The 14118-nt window shown below is 36.7% G+C and overlaps 1 protein-coding gene across 9 annotated transcripts in view; it reads left to right on the top strand.

Moving 5' to 3' along the window:
• The window catches only part of LOC129731044 (semaphorin-1A), a 446018-nt gene that overhangs the window by 388331 nt on the left and 43569 nt on the right, over nucleotides 1–14118 (top strand). For all 9 annotated transcript variants that reach the window (XM_055690762.1, XM_055690761.1, XM_055690765.1 and 6 more), the window contains exons 11-13: nucleotides 210–355; nucleotides 592–674; nucleotides 763–906. In XM_055690762.1, the coding sequence (XP_055546737.1) occupies nucleotides 210–355; nucleotides 592–674; nucleotides 763–906 (373 nt within the window). The remainder of the gene's footprint in view (nucleotides 1–209; nucleotides 356–591; nucleotides 675–762; nucleotides 907–14118) is intronic.

The following is a 14118-nucleotide window of genomic DNA, read 5'->3' on the forward strand; positions in this document are numbered from 1 at the left end:
GCGTAAAACCGGTGCTAGTGAAAAAAAAGTTTCTGCGACCCCAGCTGCAGCTATTTGCTTGCGAAATGTTCTGAAAATTTCCTGCACAATAAACCCCTTGCTCATTAGTTTTGTTAACAAGCTCGACAACTCGGAGGGGCGTTTTTCGCCGTAAATAGTGTATGTTCTCTCTGCATGCACATGTTTCACGTGTTCTTTGCTTTTCGCAGGTACCGGATCCACGCCCTGGCTCGTGCCACAACGACTCGCGAACGCTGCCGGATTTAACACTCAACTTCAAAAAGACGCACTCACTGATGGATGAAAATGTGCCAACATTTTTCGGTTCACCGATCTTGACTCGTGTTAGCACAGTGTAGGTGTTTTGCTCAGTCATACCTTCTTCTTTATTCTGGTTTTACAATCCGCTTGCGAACCTGCTGATTCTGCTTAGTGCCAAGTTATGTTAATTTAGCGGGATTAATTAATAGTAGCAACCGATGATGAAATACATTCGCCAGCATAAATTATAGCGATTCCCAGTCTGTCGGGCGTAAATGTACTAATTTGCTTTACAATTTTCTTCCACCCGTTTCTCGTTGCCGCCTACAGCTATCGGTTCGCTGCCATCGCTGTAGATTCACAGATTAAAACTCCCGGTGGGAAAACGTACGACGTGATTTTCGTTGGCACAGGTGAGTAATGACTTGCAACGACAGCTCGACTTTCTCGGTAACTATTTCGCTCCGAAATTATTTCCATTTTTCGCACGATTCTCGACAGACCATGGGAAAATTATCAAAACAGTGAACGCTGAATCGGCGGACTCTAACAAAAAGGTTTCCTCGGTGGTCATCGAGGAAATAGACGCCCTGCCGACAAGTGAACCGATTCGGAGTTTGGAAATTGTGCGTACTATGCAGTATGGTAAGTGTTAGAACTTGCGATCGTAGCGATAATCTGATGAACGATTTTTGCTTTTAAAATTTTTCTACTGTTGAAGTTCCTTATCATTTCAAACTAAGTTTAAAGTTTTCATTCAAAATCTAGGCATTCGGAAATAAACGCATTCGAGAGGATTACATAGGGTAATCTCTATGAACAAAAGGATGTTTTAACTTCATAACGTACGATGCATTTTCTACTGCTCACACAGACAGAAAATCAACATGTAATTGCGCATTTACTCAGACAACTGGGAGCATCTGATTGATTTCATCACACCAGGGACAACCTAGACAAAGAATGATAAAATCATCAACTCAGAACCCCATCGAAGCACATTATTTCCTTCAGCATGTAGAATAACCCAGCACATAGAGCAATCGATAGAGCAGTTAGCAACTTTCCGGTTAGACCATCTTCACATTTCCTATCTGTTATGCTGTGCGAAGGAATCCTTGCCAATCAAGCTTGGTATCCATACTGTTGATTAGAGGAGGAAATCGAACCCATTCGTCTTTGGAAGCAAATGTTCACAATGGAGGGATTTCTGTAAGGCAAATTATGTATCACAATTTCTCTGTGACATCCTTCGTATCATTATGTCGTTTCCTTTCACATCCATTAGCTGATCTCTAAGCTGAATATTGAAAGGACACAAAAGGGTCACGCTCATCTCTGTCACGTGCTATGGATTTGATCCCAAGCATTGACTAATTTCGCATTTTGTGGAAAATCGAGTCGGAATCAAACAACTCAGCACTGCATCCATTTCTCTTTTGCGCGTATTGGATTTCCATAGAAGGAAGTTTTTTTACTTTAGAAAAAATAATAACAAAATGCTTGTTGTTTCATTTTTAATGGAAAGTTGTTCACTGTTGGTTTGAATATTTATATTATTGCATAGCCTGCTACTTCGCAGGAAAAAAACTTGGTTCTACACCGAGCAAATATTAAAATGCCTCTGAAAAATATACATGAGCAATATCACCTCCCGAATGTATTAGAATAGCAACTAACAACAAAAAAGTAAAATATTTTTGTGTGGAAACGAAACCGTACTGAAATAAAAAAAAAAGTCAATGAATATTCCATCAGCGTTGCTCGGGAAAGTTTCAGTGTTCGCTTAGAAACAGGTGCAAATATTTTCGCCTTCTTTATTGCTACAGTTCCGATGAACGGTTATGCGCTCCGAGTCCTTTATCCGCGCCGGAAGCGTTTGAGTTCGAATAACTGAAATTGATTTTCCTGGAATAAAAAATCACTAACGCGCAGTTAGTTGTGGTGGCTAATATTTTCCTGAATACGACGTTTTAAATTAGGTTAGAAAACATCGACTAATTTATCATCATGAACCAGAAAAACCTAACTACTCGTAATGTTGAACATTAAAAAAGAACCTTTCCCAAAAGAAATTAACGTTGATCCGGAAACCAAAACCAAAGTCAAGATATTTGTGAACATTTCGATGCACAAACAGGCACATTATGTACAAGCTCGCTATATTATTCTCGCCGTTAGTAGATAAAAAAGTAGAGTAATCAAGTTTTGAAACGCAAAGAAACGTTGCCTTCTCGTTGCTGTCAGTGGCAGCTTTCTGCTGGGTACGATGCACAGTTGGTGGAATACGTACAGCGTGTCTGAAAAGGATAAATCTTATCCACTTTTCCTTTCTGTTATACGCTTCTTTCATTTTGTTTACTCAACCCTAGAAGTAGCTTGCTTCCCCTGGCGCAGCAGCATGCTTGCAATGCCCCGCAAGAAACAATGGCGTTTCAGTAGCAAAGCCAGAAACAATCTATCCAACGAACTGTATATGTCATGCAGCACTTTAAGATTACAGGAAGAGTGCTGTAATAGGACTACAAAACTATGAATATTCACATTATGAAAGGCGAAGCAAATAAGAAGCCTGCATGAACTATAAACACTCATAATCGAAAGATGTTTTCGCTCTAATATTGCGAAGTGCTTGAAGATCCATTTTTTTAGGTTTTCTTTCTTCTTCTCACGGCCCCCTTTTCTAGTTTGCAGTCGCATGGAGACATGCCAAAACCATATACCTTTTTCACTTCTATTGCCCAAACGATCATGCTTGAGCCTGAAACATGGTTACTCGAAACAGGAAGCCAGCGTCGCGTGAAATGAAGTTTTACTTTTCACCCTAGTTTTTCTTCCGGACCTTGCCAATATTTCTTCCCGCCGTGCAGCATTCTCTCTCTCGCTCGCTCTCTGTTCCTTACACTAGTCGACTGTGTTGAGTTCTGGCACGGTACGGTAAGTTCGGCAGAAGAGCCAACTTTTAGAAACGAGTAATTACAGTTTGGCCAAACAAAACTCTAAATTATAATTTAATTGATGTTTGGCCGGAATGTGCACTTTATGAAACTATAAAGTGCGAGTATTTTGATTGAGTAGCAGTGCAGTAAACATGCGCGCAAGATAATCATTAGTTGATGCAATTTTCGCTTATTCTGATTGATTGGGTCGAAATTGTTGCAGTGCAGAGCATCGGTTTGAATCGCGCCAATTACTTTTGAACATTCTTTTGTTTTTTCCGCCCACTTTGACTAAACTAATCAATTTATGACTATTGAATTGTGTGCTCAAAACATTGCTTTAACTTCGGTGTTTTAGTAATAGTCAATGGAGGCGCATGGTCTTCAACTATGGTGCTTATATGTACTGGAAACCATGCGCTTACACGGAGGATGATAATTCCACAATCAAGCTTTTGAAACATGTTTTTCAGTGATATTGAGTTAGTATCAAAAACTTAATTATGACTATTAATGGCATTACATTGCATACTCTTTCGCTGCTCAAATATATCATTCACTACTTTTTTACACTTTTTAATTGCAAATTTCTAAATAAACAGGAGTGGAGTTTTTCGGCGCAGTCGAAGTTCAAAATGTTGCATATTCAAAAAACGTTTCAATAATAAAACAATGTTTAACAAAAATTTTGAAACACATCCCTATGGCAAATATAGTTTAGTTATAGTCCTATTTGCGCAAATAAAATTTAAATTGTTATAATTTTAAAATCAATACAATGTTACTTTCTCATCGATGTTGTTTATTTCAACGGAATCCCTGCAACTACAATAAATCTGTAATTTGGTTAAAGTTATGAGTGCAAGTAAACGTGTTTTTTCCAAGTGCTCAATTTTATTCCATTGAAGCGTAGTTATCGAAATTATTTTATAGTTCCGCAACTGTGAAGCGAAGACAAGCTTAACTATAAATAATTTCTCAGTTTTACAATGACAATGAAGAAACACTGTCAGCGTGCAACTCCGTAACATACATTTTAACAATATATACAAAACTACAATTTGTATCAGGTACGCCACTACGTTCCGCTATTTGTGACGCCAGCAGTAAGTGCTGGTCGATTTTGACGTATCTAAAACGTGATGTTCATGTGAGCTGACACATATCGTAAACAAACCTGATAGATTGCCTGTTAGAGCTGGTGTACCTCAAGGAAGTATCTTGGGCCCAGTCTTATATAATATTCTTACTTCTGATTTTCCTGATTTACCACCAGGATGTGAGAAATCTCTGTTTTGTGACGATACAATATGATACATATGCAGTAGGCTGCAAAAAAGTCTAGATATATTTTCTTCATATTTGCAGAAATGGAAGATTTTTCCTAATGCATCAAAAACACAATTAATTATTTTTCCTCGTGAACCAAGAGTTTCTTTTCTCAAACCCACCAATAAACATGTTGTTAAGATGAACGGCGCAATCTTAAATTGGTCTGACAAAGTTAAATACTTGGGAAAAATTTATGGTAAAAATCTTACTTTCAAGGAGCACATTGAGAATATTCAAACAAAGTGCAATAAATATAAAAATATTTGTATTCTTTTATCAACAGAAATTTTAGACTTTGCCTCAAGAATAAACTGTCAATTTACAAACAAATATTTAGACCAGAAATGTTACAGGAAGTTCCCATCTGGACAAGTTGTTGTACAACCAGAAAGGAGATGCTTTAAAGGATTCAGAATAAACTTCTGAAAATGATATTGAAGCGTCCTCGCTGTTTTAGTACGAATGAATTACACAGGCTTACAAATGTGGAAATATTAAAAAATATGTCAAACCAAATCATCTATACATATAAAAATGCAGCTCTGTCTGTCTGTCTGTCTTTCTTTCTGTCTGTCTGTGGCTTGGAAACTACTGAACCGATCGGCGTGAAATTTTGTATATAGGGGTTTTAGGGGCCGAGAAAGGTGACCAAGATAGTTTGACCCTCTTCTGGAAGGGAGGGGTCCCATAAAATGAAACACAAACTCATGCACATCTCGAAAACTAACCAAGCAAATGGAACCAAATTTGACAGGTGGATGTTTTTAGGGGTAACAAAGTCATCCATAATGGTTTGACACTGCTCCCTCTTCTGGAAGGGAGGGGTCCCATACAAATGAAACACCAATTTCGCACAGCTCGAGAACTAACCAAATAAATGGAACCAAATTCGGCAGGTGAATATTTTTAGGGGTAACAAAGATGTTTATAATGTTTCGACTTCTTCTTCTGAAAGGAGGGGTTCCACACACATTTCAGCACATCTTGAGAAATAATCGAGCAAATGGAACCAAAATTGATATGTTGAGGTTTCTGAGAGCAAGAAAAATTTTCGACTCCAGACGCCATTGTTAAATTTAAGATGGAAACTTCCGGTTTCTATCCGGAAAATGTCTCCAAATATCATTTCAAAATCCAAGATGACGACTTCCGGTTTCTGGAAAACAGCGGGATATGACCACCCAATATGGGTATTTCCGAAATCGTGTTGATGCATTGAAACCACAAATCGACCTCCGACAACATTTTGAGTTGTAAAATGGCGACTTTCGGTGACTGGAAAACTGCCGAAAATGACCAAATACCACCTAATATGGGTGTTTTTTAACCAGAATGACGCTCAGAGACCAGAAATTGTCTCCAAATGCCGTTCTGAAATCCAAGATGGCGATTTCCGGTTTCTGAAAAACAGCGGCAAATGACCAAATATGGGTATTTTCGGGATTGTTATGATGCACTGAAGTCACAAATCGACCTCGAGCCAGAAATTGTCTCTCATTTTACCTCAAATACCACCCAATATGAGTGTTTCTTTAACCAGAATGACGCTCAGAGACCAGAAATTGTCTCCAGAGGCCATTTTGAAATCCATTATGGCGACTTCCGGTTCCTAAACAACAGTGGAAAATGACTAAATAACACTCAATATGGGTATTTCCGGGATTGCTATGATGCACTGAAGCCACAAATCGACCTCAGACAATGGGAAACTGCCGAAAACGGCCGATTTCTATCCAATATGAGATGCTCCGAAACCAGAATGATACACAGGAGCTAGAATCGACCACAGACACCATTTTGAATTCTAAGATGGTGACTTCCGGTTTCTGGAAAACAGCCGAAAACGACTAAATAACACCTATTATGGGTGTTTCTTTAGCCAGAATGATGCATTGAGCTAAAAATTGACCTCAGACACCATTTTGAATTTTAAGATGGCAACTTCTGGGAAACAGCCGGATACTACTACATATGAATATTTCCGTAATCGAAATAATGTATAGAAGCCAAGCATTGACCCTGGACACCATCATGAATTCGAAGATGACCACTTTCAGTTTCTGAAAAACAACTAAAATATCTGAATACCACCCAATATAAGTATTTCCGTAATAGAGGTGATGTACTAAAGGCAAAAGACGAGGATGTTGTCATTCCGATAAAACCAATAATTTCAAACGATATAAACAAATCGCAAGAAATCCATGAATTTGGAATGTTGAAAATTATTAAATTAAACACAAAAATAGGCGGGACGAAGTTTGCCGGGTCAGCTAGTTATCAATAAGTTCCGACAAAAATCGTTGCAATCCTCAATTACAACGATTAGCTCACTTTATAGTCAGTAAGATAGGTGTAAGATTAGGTTAAGGTTTAATTTTAAATTCTTTTTTTTTTTGCTAGACCAGTAAGTTTACAATTTTCCTACAATTACATTCACTTAACTGCGGAAGCAATTACAACCTTTTAATTAAATAAAACTTAAATTATATGTAATAGTGTTGATATGTCACCGTTTGTGGCAGAACACAGAAAATAAATTCTGCATAATTATTAGTCAATAAATAAAGTAATCACAAACTCCCCCTCCCCCCCCCCCCTAATTGACACATTAGTGATTTTATTGTGGTGAGCAGAACCGGGCAAGGGTTGTGGGGTCTCGAGAGCCAAATAATAGTCAAATTTTCAATTAATTATATGTCATAAAGCAAAGCCTTGATGCTACATTCCGATTCGAAACTTGACCTTTCGTTTATTATACACAGACTTCGCAGCCAACTTTTTGATGTACAGGACAATTGCGGGGCTAGCGCTACGATCCTACTGACACTAACAGTCTCTCCCGAACCGGGACTCGAACATACGACGACTGGCTTGTTAGGCCAGCATCGTACCTCGAGACCAACTGGAAGGTCAAATTATATGTCATACAAAAACAAAAGTTAAGAAAAAGGTTATAGAAGGATTGTCCTAGTTTTAGCTGATTTCCAGTTTTTTTAAGGTGTCATGAATTTGCTCTTATTATTATCTTTATTTTATTTTTCTTATTTATCTTGATTTGAAGCTAAGGAACATTGAGCGTCGTTTTTTCGCCTGTGAACAACTTTTCATCGCATCATGATGGGTGATGAAAAATAGATTAATTACAGTAACCCAAAGAAAAGATAGTCAGTCCTTATCGAGGTGCTACGTCGTCGGCTTGGTCGAATTATACGTTGCAAAGGTTATACTGTGTATTTGGGACCAGGAGATGTTATTGATTACAAGCTGTTGAAACCGAATGGATTTCAGTTGATGCGATTTAGCCCAGTACTGCATGAAAAACACACAATATGAGCAAAGGCTTGATAAAGTGATTCTACTACATGACAACGCTCGGTCTCATCCTTAAAAAGTCATTGAAACTTACATAAAACGCGTTCAATGGAACATATACATGAAATCAGCAAGACTTTGAATGATTTTAGGTTTTTGCGTAATTATGATCTGGGCTGGGGGTGCGAAAAAATGTTAATTTGTTAACATTTTTGGCAGTAACTCGGTCCGCGTAGAAACTATCTTTTTTGTATCTTTTTTGTGTCCTCTACAAAGTTGTGTGTTCGGATGATGTACAATTATATAATGAACATTGTTGCCTTCTAAATGCTGATTTTTTTTGAATACCTAAAAATAATATTTAATTTTTTTTGAATATTTAAAAAAATATAAAATTGAGGTCGCGTGAAATGAAGTTTTACTTTTCACCCTAGTTTTTCTTCCGGACCTTGCCAATATTTCTTCCCGCCGTGCAGCATTCTCTCTCTCGCTCGCTCTCTGTTCCTTACACTAGTCGACTGTGTTGAGTTCTGGCACGGTACGGTAAGTTCGGCAGAAGAGCCAACTTTTAGAAACGAGTAATTACAGTTTGGCCAAACAAAACTCTAAATTATAATTTAATTGATGTTTGGCCGGAATGTGCACTTTATGAAACTATAAAGTGCGAGTATTTTGATTGAGTAGCAGTGCAGTAAACATGCGCGCAAGATAATCATTAGTTGATGCAATTTTCGCTTATTCTGATTGATTGGGTCGAAATTGTTGCAGTGCAGAGCATCGGTTTGAATCGCGCCAATTACTTTTGAACATTCTTTTGTTTTTTCCGCCCACTTTGACTAAACTAATCAATTTATGACTATTGAATTGTGTGCTCAAAACATTGCTTTAACTTCGGTGTTTTAGTAATAGTCAATGGAGGCGCATGGTCTTCAACTATGGTGCTTATATGTACTGGAAACCATGCGCTTACACGGAGGATGATAATTCCACAATCAAGCTTTTGAAACATGTTTTTCAGTGATATTGAGTTAGTATCAAAAACTTAATTATGACTATTAATGGCATTACATTGCATACTCTTTCGCTGCTCAAATATATCATTCACTACTTTTTTACACTTTTTAATTGCAAATTTCTAAATAAACAGGAGTGGAGTTTTTCGGCGCAGTCGAAGTTCAAAATGTTGCATATTCAAAAAACGTTTCAATAATAAAACAATGTTTAACAAAAATTTTGAAACACATCCCTATGGCAAATATAGTTTAGTTATAGTCCTATTTGCGCAAATAAAATTTAAATTGTTATAATTTTAAAATCAATACAATGTTACTTTCTCATCGATGTTGTTTATTTCAACGGAATCCCTGCAACTACAATAAATCTGTAATTTGGTTAAAGTTATGAGTGCAAGTAAACGTGTTTTTTCCAAGTGCTCAATTTTATTCCATTGAAGCGTAGTTATCGAAATTATTTTATAGTTCCGCAACTGTGAAGCGAAGACAAGCTTAACTATAAATAATTTCTCAGTTTTACAATGACAATGAAGAAACACTGTCAGCGTGCAACTCCGTAACATACATTTTAACAATATATACAAAACTACAATTTGTATCAGGTACGCCACTACGTTCCGCTATTTGTGACGCCAGCAGTAAGTGCTGGTCGATTTTGACGTATCTAAAACGTGATGTTCATGTGAGCTGACACATATCGTAAACAAACCTGATAGATTGCCTGTTAGAGCTGGTGTACCTCAAGGAAGTATCTTGGGCCCAGTCTTATATAATATTCTTACTTCTGATTTTCCTGATTTACCACCAGGATGTGAGAAATCTCTGTTTTGTGACGATACAATATGATACATATGCAGTAGGCTGCAAAAAAGTCTAGATATATTTTCTTCATATTTGCAGAAATGGAAGATTTTTCCTAATGCATCAAAAACACAATTAATTATTTTTCCTCGTGAACCAAGAGTTTCTTTTCTCAAACCCACCAATAAACATGTTGTTAAGATGAACGGCGCAATCTTAAATTGGTCTGACAAAGTTAAATACTTGGGAAAAATTTATGGTAAAAATCTTACTTTCAAGGAGCACATTGAGAATATTCAAACAAAGTGCAATAAATATAAAAATATTTGTATTCTTTTATCAACAGAAATTTTAGACTTTGCCTCAAGAATAAACTGTCAATTTACAAACAAATATTTAGACCATAAATGTTACAGGAAGTTCCCATCTGGACAAGTTGTTGTACAACCAGAAAGGAGATGCTTTAAAGGATTCAGAATAAACTTCTGAAAATGATATTGAAGCGTCCTCGCTGTTTTAGTACGAATGAATTACACAGGCTTACAAATGTGGAAATATTAAAAAATATGTCAAACCAAATCATCTATACATATAAAAATGCAGCTCTGTCTGTCTGTCTGTCTTTCTTTCTGTCTGTCTGTGGCTTGGAAACTACTGAACCGATCGGCGTGAAATTTTGTATATAGGGGTTTTAGGGGCCGAGAAAGGTGACCAAGATAGTTTGACCCTCTTCTGGAAGGGAGGGGTCCCATAAAATGAAACACAAACTCATGCACATCTCGAAAACTAACCAAGCAAATGGAACCAAATTTGACAGGTGGATGTTTTTAGGGGTAACAAAGTCATCCATAATGGTTTGACACTGCTCCCTCTTCTGGAAGGGAGGGGTCCCATACAAATGAAACACCAATTTCGCACAGCTCGAGAACTAACCAAATAAATGGAACCAAATTCGGCAGGTGAATATTTTTAGGGGTAACAAAGATGTTTATAATGTTTCGACTTCTTCTTCTGAAAGGAGGGGTTCCACACACATTTCAGCACATCTTGAGAAATAATCGAGCAAATGGAACCAAAATTGATATGTTGAGGTTTCTGAGAGCAAGAAAAATTTTCGACTCCAGACGCCATTGTTAAATTTAAGATGGAAACTTCCGGTTTCTATCCGGAAAATGTCTCCAAATATCATTTCAAAATCCAAGATGACGACTTCCGGTTTCTGGAAAACAGCGGGATATGACCACCCAATATGGGTATTTCCGAAATCGTGTTGATGCATTGAAACCACAAATCGACCTCCGACAACATTTTGAGTTGTAAAATGGCGACTTTCGGTGACTGGAAAACTGCCGAAAATGACCAAATACCACCTAATATGGGTGTTTTTTAACCAGAATGACGCTCAGAGACCAGAAATTGTCTCCAAATGCCGTTCTGAAATCCAAGATGGCGATTTCCGGTTTCTGAAAAACAGCGGCAAATGACCAAATATGGGTATTTTCGGGATTGTTATGATGCACTGAAGTCACAAATCGACCTCGAGCCAGAAATTGTCTCTCATTTTACCTCAAATACCACCCAATATGAGTGTTTCTTTAACCAGAATGACGCTCAGAGACCAGAAATTGTCTCCAGAGGCCATTTTGAAATCCATTATGGCGACTTCCGGTTCCTAAACAACAGTGGAAAATGACTAAATAACACTCAATATGGGTATTTCCGGGATTGCTATGATGCACTGAAGCCACAAATCGACCTCAGACAATGGGAAACTGCCGAAAACGGCCGATTTCTATCCAATATGAGATGCTCCGAAACCAGAATGATACACAGGAGCTAGAATCGACCACAGACACCATTTTGAATTCTAAGATGGTGACTTCCGGTTTCTGGAAAACAGCCGAAAACGACTAAATAACACCTATTATGGGTGTTTCTTTAGCCAGAATGATGCATTGAGCTAAAAATTGACCTCAGACACCATTTTGAATTTTAAGATGGCAACTTCTGGGAAACAGCCGGATACTACTACATATGAATATTTCCGTAATCGAAATAATGTATAGAAGCCAAGCATTGACCCTGGACACCATCATGAATTCGAAGATGACCACTTTCAGTTTCTGAAAAACAACTAAAATATCTGAATACCACCCAATATAAGTATTTCCGTAATAGAGGTGATGTACTAAAGGCAAAAGACGAGGATGTTGTCATTCCGATAAAACCAATAATTTCAAACGATATAAACAAATCGCAAGAAATCCATGAATTTGGAATGTTGAAAATTATTAAATTAAACACAAAAATAGGCGGGACGAAGTTTGCCGGGTCAGCTAGTTATCAATAAGTTCCGACAAAAATCGTTGCAATCCTCAATTACAACGATTAGCTCACTTTATAGTCAGTAAGATAGGTGTAAGATTAGGTTAAGGTTTAATTTTAAATTCTTTTTTTTTTTTGCTAGACCAGTAAGTTTACAATTTTCCTACAATTACATTCACTTAACTGCGGAAGCAATTACAACCTTTTAATTAAATAAAACTTAAATTATATGTAATAGTGTTGATATGTCACCGTTTGTGGCAGAACACAGAAAATAAATTCTGCATAATTATTAGTCAATAAATAAAGTAATCACAAACTCCCCCTCCCCCCCCCCTAATTGACACATTAGTGATTTTATTGTGGTGAGCAGAACCGGGCAAGGGTTGTGGGGTCTCGAGAGCCAAATAATAGTCAAATTTTCAATTAATTATATGTCATAAAGCAAAGCCTTGATGCTACATTCCGATTCGAAACTTGACCTTTCGTTTATTATACACAGACTTCGCAGCCAACTTTTTGATGTACAGGACAATTGCGGGGCTAGCGCTACGATCCTACTGACACTAACAGTCTCTCCCGAACCGGGACTCGAACATACGACGACTGGCTTGTTAGGCCATCATCGTACCTCGAGACCAACTGGAAGGTCAAATTATATGTCATACAAAAACAAAAGTTAAGAAAAAGGTTATAGAAGGATTGTCCTAGTTTTAGCTGATTTCCAGTTTTTTTAAGGTGTCATGAATTTGCTCTTATTATTATCTTTATTTTATTTTTCTTATTTATCTTGATTTGAAGCTAAGGAACATTGAGCGTCGTTTTTTCGCCTGTGAACAACTTTTCATCGCATCATGATGGGTGATGAAAAATAGATTAATTACAGTAACCCAAAGAAAAGATAGTCAGTCCTTATCGAGGTGCTACGTCGTCGGCTTGGTCGAATTATACGTTGCAAAGGTTATACTGTGTATTTGGGACCAGGAGATGTTATTGATTACAAGCTGTTGAAACCGAATGGATTTCAGTTGATGCGATTTAGCCCAGTACTGCATGAAAAACACACAATATGAGCAAAGGCTTGATAAAGTGATTCTACTACATGACAACGCTCGGTCTCATCCTTAAAAAGTCATTGAAACTTACATAAAACGCGTTCAATGGAACATATACATGAAATCAGCAAGACTTTGAATGATTTTAGGTTTTTGCGTAATTATGATCTGGGCTGGGGGTGCGAAAAAATGTTAATTTGTTAACATTTTTGGCAGTAACTCGGTCCGCGTAGAAACTATCTTTTTTGTATCTTTTTTGTGTCCTCTACAAAGTTGTGTGTTCGGATGATGTACAATTATATAATGAACATTGTTACCTTCTAAATGCTGATTTTTTTTGAATACCTAAAAATAATATTTAATTTTTTTTGAATATTTAAAAAAATATAAAATTGAGGTCTAGTCTTATGTAAAATGTTATATCTCCAAGACAATGAGAAGTAGAATAAAAGTGTTAGCAAAGTTTTTATATAGCAAAGTTTTTTTTTTCATGACGACATTGTCTACAACTTTGCTAAAGACACAACTTGTCTAAAGTGCGAGACTGAGAAGTTAGAAACAAATTCGAGATTTGAAAATATAATTATTGTAACAATGCAATAGTCGATAAAATATTTTTAATTCGAAGAAACAGTTGATTAAGGCTTGTTTTGAAACGAAAATTAGATGATGAAGATACTGAAAGAGACAATTTCGTAGAGTGATTATAATAACACTAGTAAACATGGGTTTTGCCCAAGAAAAAAATAAATACAGGTCAGACAAACAAACTTACTACAAACATTTTTTGAAGCATTTTTTATCCCAAAAACAGTTGCTGTATTATTTATTTTCAATTTGAATACATCTTAAAAAGTTACGTTATATTGAGGTAAAAGTTACGTTATATCGAGGTTGCCTTATATAGAGATATGACTGTAATCGAATTTTCTAAAGTAAAGTAAGTATAATCGAATTTTCTGTATAATCGAATCAGAGAAAAAAATGTTTTTTATTTATTTTACATGAATAATTTGTTGTTTTCGAATAAATAAGAAGAATTTTATTTTTGACTCATTCCCCCAAAAGTCAGAAAAC

Source organism: Wyeomyia smithii, chromosome 3, assembly GCF_029784165.1.
Source record: "Wyeomyia smithii strain HCP4-BCI-WySm-NY-G18 chromosome 3, ASM2978416v1, whole genome shotgun sequence".
Lineage (NCBI taxonomy): Eukaryota > Metazoa > Arthropoda > Insecta > Diptera > Culicidae > Wyeomyia > Wyeomyia smithii.